We start from the raw sequence: 16,796 nt of genomic DNA on the forward strand, positions 1-16,796 counted from the left end.
ATAATATAACCTTCAACTCAACCCAACCCAACCCATATTTTAAGGGTTGGGTTGGGTTGGGTTGGGAGTATAATTCGGGTTGTCAACCCAATCAACCCAAAATATATGGGTTGGGTTGAAAATGTCCATCAACCCAACCCAACCCCTTTACATCCCTAATGAGAGGAGATAGGTAATATGAAGGATAGTTTTGTAATTTTGTAATATGAAGGGTATTTTTGTAATTTTCATATAAGATGAAAAAAAATTTCAATTTTCCGATCAATCACTCTAAAATTCATTTTTGTAAAAATATGGTTTTTAAGGATTTCTCTAAAATGATTTATTTTATAAATCAATTTCTAAAAAATATCCTATTTTAATTTACCAAACACTACAATTTTTTTAAAAATAGTTTTTCTGCAAAATTAAAAACTTCGTAATCTCAACCAAACACACACCCTTGGTCTAATCAACAATACGTTGGGGATTTTTATTTGTCAAAGAAAACTATTTAATTTCTTTCACCTTAGAAAATTATATAGATAGTAGATGGGTATATCATTAATCAAATTTAACATTTTGTTTTTAGTAGTAGAAATTTTAGTGGGTCGGTATTGACCATTTTGGTCTTCCGCTTGGCCCACCGCCGTATTCTGTGTCGCATTTCCCCTCCTCGCCGGCATGCCTTACCAAACTCAATAATACCACCATCTTCTTTGTTATTGAATTATTCTCTTTATATTTATATATATATATATATATATATATATAGAGAGAGAGAGAGAGAGAGAGAGAGGTCGAACTTTAAGATCATTACAAAATTTTAGGAAAATTTAATGGTTAATTTAATACAATCAATTCCTTGATATTTTCAAGGAGAATATCACACTACTCAAACCACTCAAACAAATAAAATTACAAATGATGGTAAAAATGCCCAATATAATTTTCACTAAAGAAGACGAAAAAAAACTTAAGATCAAATCACACTCCTACCCAAGTCCTACGAAATAAGATGAAAATAGTAATAATCTAAGATTTGGTACTCCAAGCAACTGCTTTCTTTTTCATCCCTCCAGTTTCATCATTCATATGTACATATGAACTAAAGAAATAAACAAAAAATCAATAAAGGATCTCTAGGTTGTGTAAAGCCCAATGGAGAACAAAGTGGCGTAGCCCAATCTCCAATTTAACTGCTGTACAACTTCACTAAACTTTCTAAAGAATGGGGTTTAGAAGCTGGAATCTCCTTCACTATTGTTCCATTTCTATATATTTTAAAACTTGGAATTGAGCTCACATTCTCCAACTTTGCCAAATAAGGATGGTCTTCTATCTCCACCTGAATGTTCCCCAAGTTTAGCAACAAACTAGAAAGTAAACTTAACGTCAAAACTCAGACGAGAGCTAAAAATGTAAATTAGTAAGAGTTTTACCTTGAGAAAGTTGACCGATGGAAACCTCTTGTAAACCTGCTCAAACACTTCAATCCCCTGTTTCTTGTTGCCTTTGTTGAAGAACAGAACCACAGACATTCCTGCCAATTCAAATCTCTCCTCTTGTTAGAAAAAAATTGGTTACAACGCTTTCCTTCTTAATTTTTGAAGTAACTTACCAGGAGAAGTAACAAGGTGTCTAAAATGCTCGTAGCTACAAATTGACACCAAATTAGACCCAAATTTCAAGTCTTTTACATCTTCACCATGTTGCTTCCTGAGTTGAATCTGTGCCTCAAACAAAGCCCTCCCTACTTCTTCATTTCCTGGTGTTTCTCTTATCAAGACCTCATAATCTTGAATTGAAGCCTCCCATCTTTCCATCTAAACACAAAATTGAGCCAAATCTTTTACAAAGATGTACAAAGATGGAAGCTTTTTGAGGCAATTTCTTTTTACTTACTTTAGCATTGCAATCAGCCCTGCGCAGTCTAGCTTTGCTGTAAGATGGTTGTGCATGAAGTGCAGCAGTACAATCTTCAACAGCTTTCTCATACTGACCGAGCTTCGATCGGCAAGCGGCTCGATTGCATAACAAAATCGAGTTATACGGATCGTTTTCTAGTCCTTCACTATATGCAATACAAGCTTCAGAGAATCTTGATTCCTTGAAAAGTAAATTGCCGCTCAATCGAGCTGATGAAACAACTTTAGCCCATTTTGCAACTCTAATTCCTTCCTTGTTGGTTGGATCAAGCTGCGTTGATTGTTCTGCTGCTGCTACTGCTTCCTCAAATCTATAACAACAAAAACTCAACATTTAACTCCAATGAAATAAAGGTCCATAAGCTATATTTTGAAACATCAAACTTGTTCCTTTCTTCTAACCTGCCAATCGTCATATAAACTTGTGCCTCGATGGATAAAAGAATAGCACTATCAGATAAACTAAAGGATTTAATTAGAGAGTTAGTTCTAAGGGTTCGACCCTTTTGGTAAATACAATATGCCTCTTGATGTCTATGGAGTTTCAATAAGGCCTCAGCTTGAAAGGCATAGAGTTTATAAGCTGAATTAGAAACAGAGGAAATTGCATATTGGGTTTCTTTCAATAGAATCTCCCATTCTTGTAACTTTCTTGCTTCATTACACTTATTCAGGCAATTCCAAAGAGTTCGAGCTTTGTTAATGTCATTTATATCGCTGTAAGGGCCAGATTGTTCCATGTGATCCAAAGCTTTCTCAGGCTCTCCAATTCTACAATCAACAAATTGCAAATTTTTTGGTGATTGAAGTTTAAATATGGCTTAACAAAGGTCGTGAAAAAAATGGGATTTTATTGTATTACCTGAGATAGGTAGTGGCTAAACGATGATGAGCTCTTTGATAAGAAGGTTGAAACTTCAATGCTTTTTTGCATTCTTCAATGGCTTCCATCAAACGATCTAAGGCAATCAAAGCAGCAGCTTTGTTGCTATAATAAACAGCATTCTCCGAATCCAAATCTATTGCTCTGTCATAAAAAGTCAATGCTTCTTCATAGTTTCCTTTTTTATAAGCTTCATTTCCCATGGATTTCAAAACATCTGGCTCTAATCTACCTCGAATTTGTCGAAATTCACATGAATTTCTCCGAATAATGTTACCCATGTTATTACTACCTGTACTACTTCTACTTCCTCCAAGTTTTGGACTTGAGTTCATTTCTTTAATAAGCCTAGGGCTGTTGTTTGCCGACAAATTCCCACTGCCAATTTGCTTCAAATTACCCAAAACCACACCATTACTTAAAGAAATTCGAATGTGGGGTTTGGGTTCGTGCATGGGTCTGCTCAAAGCAGAGCCATTGGAAGATGATGTGGAGCTTCTTGCAGCGTCAGAAGGCCTTCTACTTTGAATCTTTTGTTGAGAATTTGAAGGTCTTGGTTGGTCTAATAAAGCGAGTTTCTTGAAGTTCTTTTGATCTTGTTCTGCAGAATTTCCAGTTGTTGGTGCTTCAGAGATCCGATATTGCGTTGTTGGGTTGTCAAATTTGGGTTGTTTTAAGTTGAGATTTTCGGTTGTGTTTGTGGGTAATGAATGTACAGAGGATTTCTTCAACCATTTACACCGTCGCTGGAAAATCCCTCTCATGAAACCACAACGAGATAAATCAGCTGTTTTTTCCATAATTCTCACTTCAATTTGCTTCTGTACAACAATTTCAAAAATGGGTCAAAATCGATTTAAACGGAGTTTGGAGCAGAGGAGTGAAGAACGGAACACATATTAATACAAAACAGAGTCAGGTCAGGTGATGCCAAGGCAATGTTCATTGTTTATAGTAAAATAAATATTTGAAAAGCTTCCATTTTTCTACATGTTACATGATAGTGAATGAGAATCTAGGGATTTTTGGGTTCATTAATGATCTTTCTACTGTCATCAACAACGTTAAACTAAAGAAGCTTCAAGAAAGACAAACAATGAAACTAATGCATAAAAAGATGTTAGAAAAAACAAAAAAAGAAAAAGGGTTAAGAAAAATAGAATCATACCTTTTCTTGTAGTGTAAGATTGAAGAGGAGAAAATGAAGAAGCAAAAATGAGGAGTTGAGGTGGAAATGGAGGAGAGATTCTTTGTTATATATATACTGAATAGAATAGAACAGAACAGAACAGAGGAGTTTCTTCAATTATTTTTTTCTGCTCCACTAATCTTACAAAACAAGGACCAAACCCATTTACTTGTTATTACTCTTCTTCAAATCCTATAAAATTATAATAAAATCATTTCTATTATATATAAATATTTGAAACTTTTGATTAGTCAATCTAAGCGTAGTTAGTGGATAAAAACACATTAATTACTCTCTTAACTTCATTGGTTCAACTTTTCTTGAAAAAAAAAACAAACAAAGAAAGAAAGAAAATTTGAAAAAAGAAACGATTGGCTTGAATGTGAAGAGTTTGTTGTAATGCAATCACCACTATTGGATAAATAGTGTATCCCAATTATTATGTATTTTTTTAAAAAAAATTGCGGTTAGGCTCTAATATCATATTATATAAATACACTATGCATATTTATAAATTACAATGCTATATTGTTCCGTTTTTAGGGTTAATAATTTAGCTTATAGCATGATTTTCAAATAATTGCATATATATATAGCAAAATCTATCGTGGTATCTCTAATTGACTTAAAAAATGAATCAAACTTTGTTATACTTGAAAACTCTTTCACTGTAGGTTAATATTTTAAATATAATTGTTATTTTTACGATTATCCCTTTTTCATAGCAAAACTAATTAGAGTTACCTACTTTATAGTTATACTATAAACTATTATTAATTAACTTAAAAGTAATTTATGTAAAAAAAAAGTTTTATTTTGTACTATTAAATAATTTAAAATACGTTACATGTAATTTTTTAAAACGTTAATAAAGTTAATAGTAGAATGTACTTTTAAGAAAAAAAATGTTTTTTATCTATATTTATAGATATAATAAAAAAAACAAAAATATAATTTTAGTATTTGTAGTAGTTGTTTCACAAAGTTTTAAAATAGTTGTAAGAAAGAATTTTAATTTAAATTGGGTAGGGAACACATATATTTTAAAGAGAATAAATTTAAAATATGTGAAGGAAAAAAACCAAAAATTATAATGATTGAAATATTAAGTATTTGTATATAGAAAAAAAGAAAAAGGTAATGGGCTAGTTTTAGAGTGGGTTTCAAGTTACCAACTTTATCTTTCCTTTGGTTTGGTATATGGGATAAGAAAATGGGAGAATTCTTTCTTTATATTTATAAATTTGTAAATCATGAAAAATAAAAATAATTTTTTTTAAAAAAAAGGATTCAACTCAAAGCGGCATTAATCTCTAAACAAATACAGCGTCCCTACCCATTTTTATTTTATTTTCTTCTATATGTTTATTAATTAAAAGAGACCCATATCTTACCACCAAATTTTGGTGGCCCCATTTCACATAAAAACAAAGCATCTGAATTTCTTTTTTAAAAGAGATATGAATGATTAAGTTGTTCTTGTCTGCTGCACTTTAGATTGATTATTCCTTAATTAATTCTGCAATAAACTTTAATCTCTCTCTCTCTCTTTCTTTTTTTTTTTTTTTTTTTCTTTCCATAAAACTGCTTCTTCTATGAAACTACAAAACCCCTACCAACAACATTTATATATCCTCAATTTTGGAGATAATACTATATTTTATTTTTATTCAATTTTGTTTTTATGTTATTTGATTTCTTCAAAATTTGTATGCAAACCTGTATTAGTTGTTGTGGGAATATATAATTAAATGTGACAAATTCTTCTGTCTTTCTTCCATGGCCCAACCTTAATTTTTGTTAGGTCGAGATTAGACTGCTAATCAAAGGCTCAATGTATTCGACCTTAATTTTCTTTCTCTCTCTCTCTTTTTTTTTTTTTTTAAAAAAAAGAAAAATGTGGGTTTCCTCTCCTCCAATATAATATTTATTTTAATAACGTATGTTTACTAATGTTTTTTTTTTTTTTTTCTAATTATTTTTCTTCTTGCCTCTAATCATCTTTTCACTTAATTATTTAGCTAATTAAAGTCTTTCCGGGAAGATGAGATTTCCGGTGATGCATAACATTTTTATGGTCAAACTTCAAAATAAAATTATAAATATAAATATAAATATAAATATAAATGAAAATCGTGTTTTTTTTTTTTTTAATTAACGTATTGGCTAATTAATTAATAGATTTTTCTGGATTAGATGGAAAGTTTCTGACTATAATTATGTAAAACTTCTTTAACCATTGAAAATCTTACACAGTTTGAAAAGTTGTCATTAACAAAGTTATCGTCTCTAGTGTTTTTCAACCTTGCACTTTGAATTAGATTGCTATTTTCTATTTAAAACAACTGTATTCTTGAAGTAATCATCAAGAGTAGGTAAAAAAAAAAAAAAACTTGTTACATTACTTACGATATTTATTTAATAGAAAACTATACATATGTGTCGTAGTGCAATTATGATAAATATTTATCAATCTAATCTAATTAAATTTAAGTTAAGATGTCTCTCTACCATATATCATTAATTCTCTATTAATTATGAAAATGAAGTTATTGAGGCAAGAATTGAACCATCAATTTTTAAAGTAGTAATTAATTGTTATTTATATTTACTAAGTTACCATTTGAACTGACATGGAAATGAAAGTTAGCTATTTAAGTTATTTATTTATTTATTTATTTTGATTACTTTTAATTAGTTTGTTATTTTCTAATCTACTTTTAATTTTACATCATCAATCATTTGAATTAAATTATGTAGATGAAATTAGAGTTCACTTTAGTAATGAAAAGGTAATTCATTGGTTGATGAGAACATTCCTCCTTTTCATTCTCATCATCTTCATTGAAAATAATTGTCATATAATAACTGTGGTAATCAATTAACATTAACAGAAAAAACATATAAATATATTATTGCTAAAAAAATGATTGCTAGGATTGGGACATTGAGAGATGGAGAATTAGCTTTGAAAATTATTCAATATACATACATCAAACTTAACTAGTGGAGAGAGGGACCATTTATGTACTTATTTTTTTTAAAAAAAAATAATTAATTTTTTGTGATTTATTTAATTTACAAATTTATTGTTTAAAGTCATTTTCACTCTTATAACTTAACTCTTTAAAAGTGATATCACTGTCATTTTGTTCTTCTTCTATCACTTGTACGTGATATCACAGTATTATCTTAAGACCAACTTCAATTAAAAAAATGTGCTTAATATTTCATTGAAGAGATGTTTTTTCTTTAATGAATATTATATGATCATGTTTCTATATAATAATATTGAAGTGATAATTATAACGTCTTCTTCACATTTATACACACGAAGATGATAAAAACTGCTCTATTCTACTGATTTATTATTTAGAAGAAAATATTGATAACGACAAGGTGTTGTCCTATCTATGTGAAAATTTTTAATTGGGTGAATAAAGTAGCTACGAATTACCTTTCAAAAATACTTAAACTACAAATTTAGAGGTTATGATAATTTAATAATTGTTTTAAAAGTTTAGAATTTAGTTTTTATGACTTGATAAAACCTCGTAAGATTTCATAGACATAGATTTAATAAAACTCTCATAAAAACTAAATTCTAATTATGATGGGTAATTTTGGACCAAAGTGTGTAACGAAAAAATAAAATAAAATAAAATAAAAACAATGAATTTGAAAAATAAGAAGTTTTAATTTGGTCTAAAAAGAGTAACAACTTCAAGAAAATAAGAAGGTTTGGGGCTTAAGGGGAGATCATGTAAGTCTAAAATTTTGCACTCAGGCCTTGGCCTTGATGGTTAAACCTAATGCCAATGATGATAAAATAGCTAATGGAGAGCGTCTCACACATGTTTTGATAATCCAAAGCACTACCCTAGATGCTCGACTTCGTCCAAGGTTAATGTCGACCTTGACTAGCTAATCATGAAATTGGACACACACCTCGACTCAGTAGGTTTTATAATTATATTAAATCCACTACAAAACCATAACAACATGAGATCAATCAACTTTATGATTACATTATTATGACTTCATATAACACGTAACTTTAATTATACTTTGAAATTCTCTACCTTCCACACTTTTCTACTATCGTGTGACAAATATCATATAAATATACGAGATTTCTTTCTTTCGAACCATATTTTTCCTTTCTTTCAAACAAACTAACCTCGGGTGTGTCAAGTGTATTTTGTGGGTCCAATATTAATACATACGACTAAAATTTTAATATCTTCAAAGTAATCGGGAGTGGTTTGCAATTTAACCATAAAATAATAGTAAAGGAAACATATAGGTTAAAAAATAGGAATGAGGACAACTTTGTTTTTTTTTGTTGGAGTAAATTAATGAAATTGTGCAATTGTCCTAATGATAACTTCCACTTTTCATAATTAGGGGGAAAAAATAGCCAAATAAAAAAAAAGTCGGTTTGTTTAAACTGCATTACAGCTTCGTTCCCCAACATCCCAATTCCAGGAAACAGCCAAAAGAAAAAAAGAAAATGAAAACCTAAATGGGTTTTTCATGATTTAAGCTTGTGAGTTTTGTTGCCATTTGAAAACAATTTCAATCATATTAAAAACAAATTTATGATTATGAGAAAAAAGGGACCCCCAATCAGATTTAAGGGATCCATTAATTTTGTTTTTGAGGTTGTTTTTTTTTGTACAGAGAAGTCTGAAATTAGGATATGTCCTAATTAAATTATGTAGTATACAGTTAGGGGAATTTTAATTTAGGGTCTTTGGATATATATGTGTTTAGGAGAGGAGAGGTACATAATATATTTATAATATAAAAAGATTGTAACAAAAATGTGGACTTTCTGTCTCCCTGTAAAGCTGTCGGTGTCGTGTGGGTCGGCAATCTCTTTTAACTCTTCTAATTACTCCAATATTAATCATCCACTATTTTTTTATCTAAAATTCATTTCTCCATTATCATTCTAAATTTCTCCCCTAAACAAAATTAATCTTAATTGAATCTCATGTCAACTTATTCCATCTATCTATTCTCATTGAGGCTTGATTTCTTCAATTGCCTTATGTATCGAAAAATGTCGTATCAAACTAGTATTACAATAAATTAAATTATTTAAATTCAATGGGGGGATAAAATTATTAATACTTGGGAACAAATAGATAGATAAAAATCTAATCTAAAATTTCAAGGGAGCAAAATATATTTACTTTTTTTTTTTTTTTTTTTTTCCATTAAAAAAAACTTATAACATAAAAATTGTCGGGGTTCAACTAATAAAGGAATTGGAACGAAATTCATTTACCACTAAGTTTTCATTTGTCCAAAACTAGGAATTTCTCACTCCGTATTTTGACATGGGACCTAACTTACTCAAATATCCTATCAAATATTTCCTATAAAAAAAAAATGGAAGCATTTTGTTCTTTTAGACTTAAAAAAGAGCAATATGGTAATTATCAGTACAATACCAATACTATTAATTTAAAGGTTGAATGGAAAGATAAGAAGAGAAGATTTGGATGAAATAGTGTAGAATTTTGGGATGGTGTGATATTAAAAATTATCCTTAAAAGAGTGGTGTAAGGTGAGGCAAAAATATATTCCTAAAAATCTGATAAAGTAAAGAGTGCAATGCCAACCACCGGACATCCATCTTACATTAAACACTTTTACATTTATTTATGACATGAAAAATACAAAATTCCTTAATTCAATTTCATCTTTCTAATTCCCACACGAGACCTCACCTAAACCCTAAATTGACTTTCAAAAATTCCTAAATTCATCCCATATATTCTCTTCTTTTTCCCTATTTATTATATATATATATATAAAACAAATCAACCCCTCTTCATATCCCAAAATTCCCTCTACATATACATCACTGTCTTCGGCTGATTTATACTCTAAATTATTGTTCCTAAAAGAAAAAAGAAAAAAAAAAGGAATACTTATTTTGGAGGTATATAGATGAGAAGGAAGCTAAGGGTGTTAGAGTTGGTTTTTCAATTTTAAGTAGAGAGTAAAGAAGGGTAAGGCAGTGAGGGGTTGATTTAATTTGCCGACACATAGAAAAGCAAAATATATTTTTAATTAGTGGTTTGTATATTAAAATATAAATAAGCGGGGGGGTTTTGGTTTTTTTTTTGTTAATATATTGCAAAAAGATGGAAAATGCAGTCAAAGTTTTCAACAGTTTCGAATCTAAAGTTGGATTTTTGCCTTTTTCTTTTTAGAATAATAAAAAGGCTAAATTTGACAGAAAAACAAGAATTAAATTGGGATTCATTATTTTGTATTTAGAAGTACGGGTACATGTATTTGTATGGAACCTACAAACAACTATAAAACCTTTTTTTCTTTTTTTCTTTTTTTTTTTTTTTTTTTTTTTGGCATCTCACAAAATCGCCCCATATTCTTTTCATATTTCCTATCACTTTCCTTTTCTTCTACATTCCAATTTTTTATTTTCTTTTTATATATATAATATAAACTCTTTGAAAAGTTGTTATGGAGAATGAATTGAAACCCATGCTTTTGATTTATGGATATTCAAGATTAATTCATTAATTAATTAATGATATATTTCTTTTTACGTAATTTTCGAATTCAATCTATCTTAAATCAATATGTGTGACCTTCGTGTACGAATATACACGTATGTATGTCGTTGAAAAGTTTTTAAATATTATTAAAATAGGGAAATACACTTCTTTCAAAAAGTGCTTTTCATGTTTTATAAATTTGTTTTTAAAAAATGATGTGGGACTAGTATTAAAAATTATAAAAGGAAAGTATAGACTTTTTAAGTAAATTTGTCCCCCACTTAGATAATTTTCATAAATATAGATATGAAAGTGAATGTCAAATTTAGGCTTTAATTTCCTCAAGCTTAAAAGGTTATATTTTAGTTTCCTTTTACTCAGTATATTTATCTACTACCATGGTCAATTTTGGTGACTAACAACTTAATACTCAACCTCTTAATATATACTTAATTTATAAGGTATAATATAAAATAAATATGATGGGTTATAACAAAATATAAAGGTTAAAATAAAATAATTATTTACAAATTCAATCTAGTTTGTAATTTGGTTTATAGATTTCGAAAAGTTGCACTTTTCACTCTTAAATTTTAAATTTTAATATTTTAATCTAATCTTCAAATTTAAAAAACGATTATAATTTTACTTTTATTGTTACTCAAGGTTTTATATTTTTAACTAAATATTATTTTGAAGTAAATCTTTAAAATATAAAAGTGAAATTTTGAAAACTACTTTTTAAAGGGATGGATAATAAAATAAATAAAAGATGAATTAAAATTATTATAATAATAAAATGGCAATTAAGAATAATATTTATTAATAAAAATGAGAAAAAAATGTGTAGAGTATTTATTAATAAAATGGAAAAAGTGAAAAGAATGAAGGTGCGTGGGGCGTAGAGAAAAGTTAAGTTTGGTGTTCGGTTGTATATATGAAGAAGAGTACGTTACGCAAAGTTTGAAGATTATTTTGAGGAATTTTTGGATCTTTATTATATTACTCATCCCATTCCCATGCACAAATAAATTACAATCAAAATCAAAATGTTTCATCTTTTTCTCTTCATATTTTTATATTTAATACTACTTGGTTTCGTTTTAAGATGGGATTGTCAACGTCATCTGTAATTCAATTCGAGAGATATTAAAATTAAAATTCTTTTTTTTTTTTTTTTTTTTTTAAAAAAAAGAAAAGATATTGGGAGCTTAAAATAAAAGGTAAGGGATTTTCAAATATGGAAGGGTTATAGAAACACGAAAAGGGGCTTCCAAGTGGAATTATAGAGATTATTTATTGTGTGTAATGTGTCAGATGGGGATTGGAGAGATTTGGTTTGTTGGAGGGGGGGAAATTAAAAAGGCTTGCGATTTAAGGCTTTGAGATGTAAAAAAAAAGTACGTGAAGAATAAGGGATTGGATATAGAATATTGGACACATGATCCAATTCCCCTTCCATTTCTCTCATTAATTCCTAATTCTCTTTTTTAATTTAATCCTTTCATTCTTACATTGGGATTCTCATGGTTTATTCAATTAATTCCACTTTCCTAATATCCTCTTATCTCATTCTCAATTACCATCTTCACAAACCCATTAATTACTTTTCATAATATTCATACCTCTTTTCTTTTCTTTTCTTTTCTCTTCTCTTCTCTTCTCTTCTCTTCTCTTCTCGGCTAAACACACTCTTTTTTCGTCCATATGTATTTTCATACAAATAACATTTTAGTATCCTAATTTTGTAACAATTTACCCCTTCAATTTTCCTACTCTTACTACTTTCAATTTTTTACAATTTCTTCAAATAATAATCAAAACTAGATGTCAATTTTATTATTTATATACACTTTATGTATTTTGTAAACATACTGAGTTTGTACCCTCTTTATTTTATAAAAATATTAAATTTCTAATAGTTTATTGGTTTTTTTATGCAAAAAAAAATTGTATTAAATTTTAACACTAATTTCTATAACAACAATTGAATGGTTACAAACTTTAAAATATAATAACCAAATTGTTCACCTAAAAATCTATAAACTAATATTATAAAATATAAAATATATGGACCAAGTTGTTACAAATCAAGGTTGAGAGATTAAATTATTAAAGTTTTAAAAATTTATTGATTATTGATTTATTTATTTATTATTATTTAGTTTTATGAGATTTAGTTGAAAACAAGGAAAAATCATTTTAAATTATATCAAGTTAACAAATTAATTGTATCAGTTTTAATACTAAACTTTTACTCTTATCAAAATCAATCTTAGTTAACTTAAATAAATATTGCTATCATAATCCTAATTTTAAACTTCCTAATAAGTTTTCACTTCAAATACAATTATAACACAATTTTATTTGAGTTCAATAATAGATAATATCGTATGATATACGAAACTAATAAAATTTTAGAGAGAATTAAATATTTGGAAAGCTATTTAAAAAATATTGTAAATATATATATGTTAACTATTTTGATCTTTAGATTTTAAAAATATATGTTAATTTGAGTGTATTAGGAATCGACAAGTTTACTTAACAACCAACAAATATTTAATTGAAATGACATTTGAGTATATTAATAAAAAAATCCAAACTCATTAACATCTATTTCCAACTATATTAAAGCAATCGATAATCTTCTTCATAATCTTTATTAAATTAAATAAAATGAGCATCATAATCAAGCTGTATGGAACCTACATACTTTACATTCAATTATATGTGCATTGCCCAATATTTGAGTTATAGACACGCCTAGTTCAACGTGCACTAATCCATATATTAAGGAGTTTTATGTGGACGTAGTCTCATGGTTTGTTTTCTTCTCGTGGAACTATAGTATATACACAATAGTTATTTAAAACTACATATCATTTGTTTATTTTTAATTTTTAATAATAATAATTAGATCCATCAAAATCTAAAAAACTATTAATTTCATGTGATTTAATTTTTAAACTTGTAGCATTATACGACTCATTTTGTGGTAAGACTTTTTAAGAAACGTCACAACCATGTGTGAATATTTTGACCCTCTTTATCTTAATTAATTCCTTTCTTTGCTCTAATTAAGTTTGACTTTTTTTTTTCTTTTTTGATTATTGTCGATTAGCTTATATTATTGAAGCTAAATCAAATTATGTGAAGTTCATTTGTATCATTAATTTCATGATGTATATGATGATACTTAATAGAGGAAAGGAAAAAACACAGATAGACGGATATAACGAAAATTTTCAAATGACCAATTATTTCTATTTCTTTTGATGAATCATTTGATTCTTTCCCTATGATTTGATGCTTGTATTTTAATGTAATTTTTTATTAATATATTATTTGTTATAAAAAAGTTCTTTTTTTAGTACTACAATTAAAGATTGGCAAATTCAAACCTTCCACTTCTAAGATGAAGGTCATATCAATTACCATAAGCTAAAGTTTGGTTTGACATAAAGAATGGAAGTTGAAGTTAATCCTAATTTTTTTCTTTAAATCAAGAAATTGTTTATACTCGATTGACTTGAAATATTAAAAACAAAAATGTACGTATTAATTTTTTATACTATGAGTTCTATAATTAAATAACTTCTAACAATAAACTTTAGAGCGTTGAATTTTTACTCTCACATATTGAATTGAATACATAGATATAGAGATATTTAATTATTGACATTTAATCAATTGTGAACTATTATTTCCTTTTAAGGTAGGAATACTTTCATTATCCAACCTCTTAGGGGCTGTTTGGGGAAAGGGTTAGTACTGTGGGCTTGGGTTAGCCCAACCTTAACCCCCATTTGGCCCACAGTTTATGGAAACTCTAGTTTTAGGGTTTCCTAAACACGTTTTCCTTCTCCCCCAACCCGGTGTACATTTCGTCTTCAACGCGTGTTTTGTCTTCCCCTCAATCGTCGTCTTCAACCCGTGTTTCGTCTTCCCTCATGAAATCCCATCAATTCTCATTCTTTCGTTGTCTGGTCTCCCTTTGTATTCATTTTAATAGTTTTGTCAAACAAATTTAAATTTTGTTATTGCTCTTCAATATTAAAATTTATATAAATATTTCTAAATAATTATAAATAATTAGATGAACCGTTTTTAATAATGACGCGTAATTAAAAAATTAAATATAAACTAAAATAATTTATAATGACCAAATTACATTTATTTGATTGATAAAAGAAAATCAATGTGTTCCAAATTTTCTTTTTCAAAATTAGGTAAACGATTAGATACACGATTTGGCTACCCCAAATTTTCTTTTTCAAAATTTGATATACGATCGTTTAGATTTGTCTACATGATCGTTTAGATTTGGATATATGATCGTTTAGATTTGGCTACACGATCGTTTAGATTTAGGATTCTAAATGTAAACGATTTTTTTTTCAAAATTTGGTATGCGATCGTTCAGATTTGGCTAGAAGATCGTTTAGATTTGGCTACATGATCGTTTAGATTTGGCTACACGATCGTTTAGATTTGGGGTTCCAAATGTAAATGAATTTTTTTAAAAAAAATTTGGTACACGATCGTTTAGATTTGGCTACATGATCGTTTAGATTTGGCTACACGATTGTTTAGATTTGGGGTTCCAAATGTAAACGATTTTTTTTTTTCAAAATTTGGTATGCGATCGTTTAGATTTGGCTAGAAGATCGTTTAGATTTGGCTACATGATCGCTTAGATTTGGCTACACGATCATTTAGATTTATCGTGTAGCAAAATCTAAACGATCGTATACCAAACTTTGAAAAAACAAATTTTAGATTTGGAACCCCAAATCTAAATGATCGTGTAGCCAAATGTGAACGATCGTGTAACCAAATCTAAACGATCGTATACCAAATTTTGAAAAAAATTCGTGTAGAAAAATATAAACGATCGTGTAGAAAAATCTAAACGATCGTGTAGACAAATTTAAATGATCGTGTATCCAAGTAATTAAACGATCCTGTATCAAATCGCGTTACCAAATATATTACGCGCGTTGTTGACAGGGCATTTTTGGTATTTCACACGGTGTCCTTTCCAAGGTCTGGTCTGACCTGTTTTCGTTCTGTCTTCTCCCTCATTCGTTCTATGTTCTCCCTCAATCCGAACATCTCCCTCCTTCGTCTGACGACCCTCTGTTCTCCCTCATCAAAATTTTTTTTCTCCTTATTTCGTTCTCTGTTCTTCCTCGATCCGTTTTCATGCAAATTTATTTTCCGTTGTGTTTCGCCGATTGGGGAGGATTTCGTGTAGCTAAATCTCTATCTACATCTCTCTCATTCGTCTCTCTTACTCCCGAAAGGGTATGTCGTGTTTGTTGAAGCCGACCCTTCCACGACGTTGGCTCCAAACACGACAACCTTTTGGAGTATAGGGGTTTTGCCTCCAAATAAATTATTTTGAAGGCGACCCTAACAAAAAATCCTTTTCGCTCGAGTTTCCATTGTTGTGGGTGGATATTTTGCTTGAATTGGTGTCGTTCCTTCACTAATAAGGCAGATGCTTTGACACCACCGTTGTCTGCCAATGGTTGCCGAGCTTGGTAGGGAGGAATTGGACTATTTTAAATCCAATTTCAAAGCCGATGATGAGTTTCATGATTGACATACACTGATTTTGTTACATTTTTTTGCATATATGTATGTAGCTTGATTTGTGGAATCTGTTCTACTTTAATTACTAATTGCTGATGTATATGGGATTGCATTCTGTCTTTTGATTTGTGGAATCTATTCTACTTTAATTACTAATTGCTTTGTTTGGTTTAGTTTGGTTTACTTTATTGCTTCTTGTTACACGAGCATGGTAGGGAGTTACTTTTGAATTAGATTTGTTTCATTTTTGTTTTGTCCCTTCAATTGTTTGTCTTATCTTTTCATGTGTACTTGGCTGTAGAATAGCTTTCAATAATATCTACTTTAACTGTTGTTTGACTTATCTTCTAGCTTGCTTTTTCAGAGATTCCCCTGCCTTTTCTTGGTTGGGTCATTTATTTGCATTTTAACTCCCTATATACTCTATATAATCCTTCATTTTATGCTTATACTTTACCACTTTTGCCTTCTTTTCTCATGGTTTCTACCGTACTTTCTGCCTTCATTTTTGCTGCGCTTTTTAACCTACTTGGTATGTCCTTCTGTTTATGCTTTTGTTGTCTGCCTTCTTTTGATACATGTGTTTTTGCCTTTGTTATTTGTTTTTAATTCATCTTAATTGATGTCTCTACAACTATGGAATCTGGATCAAGTTATTGAACCGATTTATAAACTCT

At 29.0% G+C, this 16,796-nt stretch overlaps 1 protein-coding gene across 1 annotated transcript; it reads right to left on the reverse strand.

The window, feature by feature from the left end:
- Positions 1-785: 785 nt before the first annotated feature.
- Positions 786-4,372, reverse strand: LOC103487538 (inactive TPR repeat-containing thioredoxin TTL3). Its single transcript, XM_008445876.3, has 7 exons — positions 3,959-4,372; positions 2,770-3,611; positions 2,310-2,678; positions 1,885-2,218; positions 1,601-1,805; positions 1,422-1,522; positions 786-1,327 (listed from the first exon to the last, which is right to left on the reverse strand). Exons 2-7 carry the CDS (start codon positions 3,588-3,590, stop codon positions 1,175-1,177), a joined length of 1,983 nt encoding a protein of 660 aa, XP_008444098.2. The 5' UTR covers positions 3,591-3,611; positions 3,959-4,372; the 3' UTR covers positions 786-1,174.
- Between the last annotated feature and the right edge of the window lie 12,424 nt (positions 4,373-16,796).

The sequence above is a fragment of the Cucumis melo genome, chromosome 7 (genome assembly GCF_025177605.1).
Source record: "Cucumis melo cultivar AY chromosome 7, USDA_Cmelo_AY_1.0, whole genome shotgun sequence".
Classification (NCBI taxonomy): Eukaryota; Viridiplantae; Streptophyta; class Magnoliopsida; order Cucurbitales; family Cucurbitaceae; genus Cucumis; species Cucumis melo.